Raw genomic sequence first — 6,616 nt, forward strand, 5'->3', positions numbered from 1 at the left:
ACGCGGAAATGACCTGCAGAATAATTTTATGTTTTATTGTAATATTATAAATAAAATTAAAATGCAGTTTAAATATATTTAAAGTACTATTTCTGGATAATAGGGAATATTAAATGCATTTTTATTTCGCAGGAGATATATTCACTCATCAGTAAGCAGAAGAAGTATGAGGCGAAGGTTTGCGTGGTACTGTGCGTACGCTGTATTATTACCAGTCATATTACTAATAGTGACAGTTACTATGGACTTGTCACCAGCCGTCCCTAGTACATATTTGAAACCGAACTTTGGTGTCAAAGGGTGCTGGTTTAAAAGTAAGTTTTTTTTTATATCCATACTTTTATTATGTACCTTCCATAATTTACAGTCTCAGTCTTCAAACAGTTTCTCTTCTTCTCATACATGGGCAACGATATTATGCGTATTTAATCAGTATTTTGCGATATTTCAGTTTAATCTCTCTGCTGTAACGGTGTTGACATACGAGTGGGTTTCAATTTTAAGTTCGGTATTTAAATTGATACAAAATTTCCAAAGGGCATTCAATTAAGTATTGCTATTCTTATCTAAAGAGACGAGTAGGAAAAGGATAGAACTAATCCATTAAATCCTTCATGTCCTTCCATAATGTCCTTTGGATTATTAAATACGGGTTTAAATTGACTCTAAATGACAATGACAAGCTGCAAGACGATTTAGCAGTTTTAGTTTAGACGGTCTATTGGCCCAGTGGGCAGCGACCCTGCTTTCCGAGTCTAAGGCGTGAGTTCGATTCCCACAACTGGAAATGTTTGTGTAATGAACAAAAAGGTTTTTAATGTCGATCTATATGTTATAAGTATTTATGTATATTATTCATAAAAATATTCCCCAGTCCTGTTAGTACCCATAACAAAAGCTACGCTTACTTTGGGGCTAGATGTCGACGTGTATATGGTCGTATTATATTTATTTATTTAGAAATGGAAAATCGAAAGATTTCATGTAAATGCCACCGCCCTGCAATTGGTTTGTCGTGCCCAGAATTGCCCAATTCTGGGCACAGGTCTTTTCTCTCATAGGCCACAGAGTTTTAAGTGCATAGACCCACCATGGTGCTCCATTATTGGCTGGACTAATCTAACCTCTACTATAATCACTAATATAATCTTGTTATTTAACTCACTTCCTTGAAAAATGGAACTTATCATCAGGTGATATTGCCTCAAGCAACAGCCACTTGCCATCTAGTTAAAAAAACCAGTATCCTGCTTTTTTGGTCTATCCATATCTTCTTACGAATATAAACCTGTTCATGTAAAAAGTCACTTTCAAATAATAAGAATTGTTACTCACAACAATTTGTCACGATAAAATTATAATTAGCCACACAAAAAGGCATGTTATGAAGAACAAAGCTTTATGGCTTGCGCAAACAGAATGCAATTTTTAAACAAAAAGAAGGAATTTTAATTTTGTTCCCAAATAAAAGTTTGCTCTTTAGAAAAGATTTTTTCATTAAGTTCATAAGCTAATTAGATTTTCTTTTTCAGCGGACCAGGCGGCGTTGCCCTATTTCTATGGGCCGGTGGCGGTCATACTTTTTAGCAATTTCATAATTTTTTTACTCACTTCAAGAGCGTTTGCCAAGCATTATGATAAGCTTAAGGATGTCACGCGTAAGTGTTCCCACTGTTTTTACTTATATTCATTATTTAAACTCGTCGACAGTGACTGCATATTTTTACGCCAATATCTAGTGTATTTCTATACCGGTATATTCAGAACATAATTACAAAAAACAACAACAAAATAAACAGCATAGTTGCAAAAAAAAATAGATTGGAAGTTTACGCTTGTGGACATCCAGGTCAGTGCGTAAACTCTGATTGTTTTTGGAAATGTGAAAACGGAAAATTAACGCTAATAAAAACAACACAAATTTTACTATACATCCTACTTCCTACTAATATTATAAATGCGAAAGTTTGCATGGATGGATTGGTGTTTGTTACAACTGAATCATCAGGGCTGAATTTTGGAAAGTAGTTAGATTATAGGTACCCTGGATTAACACAAACGCTACTTCTTATCCCGGGAAAATGTACGGTTCCCGCAGGATTCATGAAAAACCAAAAAAACCGCGTATGAAGCCGCGGGCAACAACCTGTTACTATTAAATAAATGCTACCAACTAGTCTACTTTGACGTTCAGGAATAAAGTTATTTATGAACTAGCTAACCCGCGCAACTTCGTCTTCACCGAATCGGTTAATAGAGGTTTTAATATCTTAAAAAACCTAGAAACGAATTGCAACCGGGCAAATTGCAAAACATGCAGCGGGCCGCCCGGGCGGCGTTTTTATACCCGTCGAAACTTCTAAGGGATAGGTTTAATTTGAATAATTTAAAAAGGAATTTGCTGGTATATAATCAATATTAATATTTATTGTAATAACTGGGACTGATAGCTTGCGCATAGTACACACCATGAACGGAGCATTTTAATCTGTACCCAACGATAAATACGTAACAAATGTTAATCAAATAAAAGATTTGATTCAAATGTTTAGAAATTGACCCGGGAAATATACTCTTTCATAACTTGGGGTTAATCTGTGAACATTTTAATGTGTTTCTTGTTACGTAAGTTACGTATGTTGTACGTATACGTACTTACGTAAGTAAGTTACGTTATGTTGTTTGTAAGTTACGTATGAATTTACGTTAAGATAAAATGCTCTGCTCCATCGTCTCTGTGCGCTGGCCAGTAACTTGCACTGCAACGTACTAGGATGTACTGAAAATTTCGTGAGAGAAAACTCAATACACAACAATTTGTGATCTGACCTCGTGATGATTATATTTACCACTATACTATTGAGGCTGTTCGTGATAAAAAAAATATTTTTTTCTATTAACTCCCACGCAAAAATGATGGGGTGTTATATCTATCTTGTAATGAGGCCCGCTTCAGCGAATGCACTTGGACCCTCCAGGATCTTTTGTACTCTTTGGGGTGTTATTACTTTGACGTGTATGTGTGTGTTTGTGTGAGAGCGCGTTCATATGTTGCGATTTGAGTGTGTGTGTGTGTGTGAACCGATTTTGATACGGTTTTTTTGTTCTATATTTAGCATTAGATATAGCGCATTCAGACTTCAGCACATCAGACGACTGGGTAAGACTCAGCACTGTGTTGGGTCAGCCTCTACCAGTGCACGAGAGGTCGTCACCACCTCCGCGAGAACCACAGATCAACTTCAGTCAGCGTCTGAGGAAATATAAAAAAATGTGAGTCGGAAACATTGAATAGCTTATAACAGTCCACAGCTTGAGTAAAGGCCTCTCCAAACGGGAGGGTTTACCCATAATCACTACGCTGGGCAAACTGGTAGCAGTTTAGTTACAGTACAGTAGCAGTAGCAGTTCTCCGTTATGTTCTCTGTACGGGAGCTATGGTGATACGCTCGACCGTAAAAATATTAAGGTTTTCCTCCGAGCTGGTGATCGTACGCGGGGACCGAACATTCATCTTTGGAAGTTGTATATATGGTCAATCTTTGTGTGCACTTCGTAAGCGCGATGCAGGATCCTGGTGGCGCCGTCTAGTTTAGTTATGTGGAGCCCGCCTTAATCGCCTCGTACGACACTCGCGGAAAGAGGAGGGTGGTGGCAACTGTGTTTAAATCTGCCGTCATCACACGGCATTAAGATTGATTGATAGACTGTAATCTGTTTCGAAGCCTTGAATAACGGCAAGCTCACTTCGGGACAGCAAAAGGTATTCAGACTACTTCATGAACGCCCGAAAGTAAAATTAAGTTTACTTGAGCAAGTTCGCAGAAAAGTGTTGGATAAACACGCTATGTCGTATAGCGTGTTTATCCAATTGTTGATATACCAATTGGAGAATCATTGTTTTAATTCTTTATTTATTAGGGACTTCTCCTTGGAATGAGAATGTCCGCTGTATCGATAAGTCGTCCAATGATAGAGATGACAACCAAATACAATTTAAGCAGAATTTCAAAAAATTAGAAATTAAAATGGACAAATTCTCTCCCTAATTATAAATGGAAATACAAATATAGCCGGCCGTCACTTTTAAAAACCGAAATTTATTTAAGAATGTTGAAATTAATGATTATAATTTATTTATTTCATCTTCAGTTGTTCACTGGGCGAGTTCATAAAGGCAACTAATTCGCTTATTTATCGCATAAGCCTGTAATGATAAATAATGTATTGCAAATCAATAAATAACTAAAAGTCTTGTTTTTTCGTATAAGATTCCGGACATGCTGCATGTTGTCCGTGATCATGGGTCTGTCGTGGGTGCTGGAGGTGGTGTCTTGGGTTGCGGGTGCAGGCACCACTGCTGTCTCCGTGTGGTCAGTGTTCGACCTGATCAACGCACTACAGGGTGTCGTCATATTCGGCATCTTTGTGTTGCAGCAACCCGTCCGCTCTTTTGTTAAGGTAAACAAAACTATCCACAGTAACAAGATATGATACAAATATTTTTTATTCCATTAAATATTAGCCTACACTTGCTGAAGCCCTGGTATTAATTCTTGACTCAGTCTAAAATGGTAGTGGTATACCTGTTAGGGGTACGGTAGTTATACCCGTTACCCGCGCCCCTAATCTATTTCTACGCGACATGGTACTGAAACGCTTATCAAATCTTCGTTAACCGCCTTTTTTTGATATACTTAACTGATTGATAAACACATAGTCCAAAAAACTAGTGTGTGTAGTGCTGTACTAAAATATCAATTATGAGAATATGTTCTGTTGATGACGTAAATGATGAATATTTATTAAAAGCTCTGATAATATTGCAATATAAAACTTCACGCGGCCGACGAAATACACACAGTCCAAAATATTAGGTGTGGGCAGTGTATTTTTTAAAATTTAAATTATATTAAAATTATGTTCTTTCGATGACGTAAATGATGAATGTTTATGGAGGCTTATATTACTCGAGGCTCACTGGGACGATGATAATAAATTTTATTTATTCTATCTTTTTCTAGCCCTTTGTAAGTCCCACCCTTAACACTTCAATTTTTCTTGCCCACAGTTATCAAAACTATGCAATGTGTGCAGAAGAAAAAAGGACGGATCTGAAGTGTCAGTAGTAAGTGATAGGAATAGCATCGACTGTGGCCCCGGCCGAAGGGACTATGTGTAGTTTGTGATCGAAGTAACAGTTTGTAATATACGAGTATGATGATAGTGTGACGCTGAGACTGATAAAATAGTATTACGCTGTATGGGTTTTACGAGATAGTGGCAACATATGCAGTATTGGAAGAAAGTTTGGTAAAAGTTCAAGTTGCGTTAAAATTATTGACATGTTGCGTTGTGTATTGATGGGTATTCTAAGGGCTCTCTCAAACAAGTGCTAAATTCTGTCTGAAATATCATCCGGCAACAACAAGGTGTGAAGATGGGTAACGAGGGAAATGAGGGTGAAATATGGCTAAGATTCTTACCCTTGTCAACTGATGTTCTACTGCACAATCTTTAAGTGTTGATGTCGCTGTAAAAAGAAATATTGTAGTTAGCGGCCCAATATTTGTGCTATGAATTGAATTTCATAGTTTTAATCAAGGCTTTGGTGGTCCTAAGCTCTTTGACGTAACAATAAAAAAAGAGCCAACATTTGATGAGTTTCCCAGACATATTTCTCGGTTTATATCTTCAAATGTCCTTGGCAATTAGTTGGCAATTTTGAAGCTGTGAATATAATCTAACGCTTTTAAAAAAGCTAGTTTTTGTTGTTTCCAGTTTCAAGATATTAGAAACTTTGTGTTGTTTAGGTTTTGTAACGCAGTGTGTGTTGAATGTTACGTACGTAGTATCGTATAGGTATGAATGCAAATTGGTTATTTTGTCAACATATAATGTTATGGTATTAGTTTTAATAATAAGCAGTCCTAAATTAAATTTTATTTCAATTAACTGATAGAAAGAGTATTTTTTATGATGAAGAACAAAATAATTGTTTGTTGCTAATTCTAGGTTGTAATACAGTATTTGTTTAAGAAGCTAAAATATAAAACGAAATAGCATTACCTTCGACTAATTGAAAAATATTTTCATCGTATTCCTGTGATAGTGTCTCAAAATATTTATTTGCAAATTCAACTTTCTTTCACAATAATTTAATACTTATACTGTTTTCACAAAGTTCCTTTCGTAATGGCCCAGAAGGAGAAAAGTTTGTGATAAAGCGTTGTGTCCCTCGGAATAGTAATGTATTTGTGAGACAAACACTATGCCAGGTAAATGGCCCAATAGTAAAATTTATACTCTCTTTTCGGCAGTCATTCTGGGAGGGTGGAAAATATATTTTATAAAAAAATAACATTTTATCAAATATTCACCTCGAGTTAAATTCGCAGCCACATTGTGTGGTGTAATTAGATTTCATTGACGGTGAAATACTGAAATTTAATTATTTTCTTGCCATTGGTTTTATCTCTGGTGCATTGATTTTTGGTCTGGATAAAATCAAATAATATTTGATTCTCCATTCAAACAGTAGTGACTGATATTTTGTAAAGTTTTTGTTTGTAACGCAATTCTAATATGATTTAGGTATTTACGTCGTGTATGCGAG

The 6,616-nt window shown here is 36.1% G+C and overlaps 1 protein-coding gene across 1 annotated transcript in view; it reads left to right on the forward strand.

Moving 5' to 3' along the window:
- LOC120628750 (G-protein coupled receptor Mth2-like) overlaps positions 1–5,969 on the forward strand; it is a 131,212-nt gene extending 125,243 nt beyond the window's left edge. The window contains exons 6-10 of the mRNA XM_039897356.1: positions 133–314; positions 1,533–1,658; positions 3,117–3,273; positions 4,272–4,461; positions 5,072–5,969. Of these exons, the coding sequence (XP_039753290.1) occupies positions 133–314; positions 1,533–1,658; positions 3,117–3,273; positions 4,272–4,461; positions 5,072–5,182 (766 nt within the window). The 3' untranslated portion in view covers positions 5,183–5,969. The remainder of the gene's footprint in view (positions 1–132; positions 315–1,532; positions 1,659–3,116; positions 3,274–4,271; positions 4,462–5,071) is intronic.
- Positions 5,970–6,616: the final 647 nt, after the last annotated feature.

This window comes from Pararge aegeria, chromosome 13, assembly GCF_905163445.1.
Source record: "Pararge aegeria chromosome 13, ilParAegt1.1, whole genome shotgun sequence".
Taxonomy (NCBI): Eukaryota; Metazoa; Arthropoda; class Insecta; order Lepidoptera; family Nymphalidae; genus Pararge; species Pararge aegeria.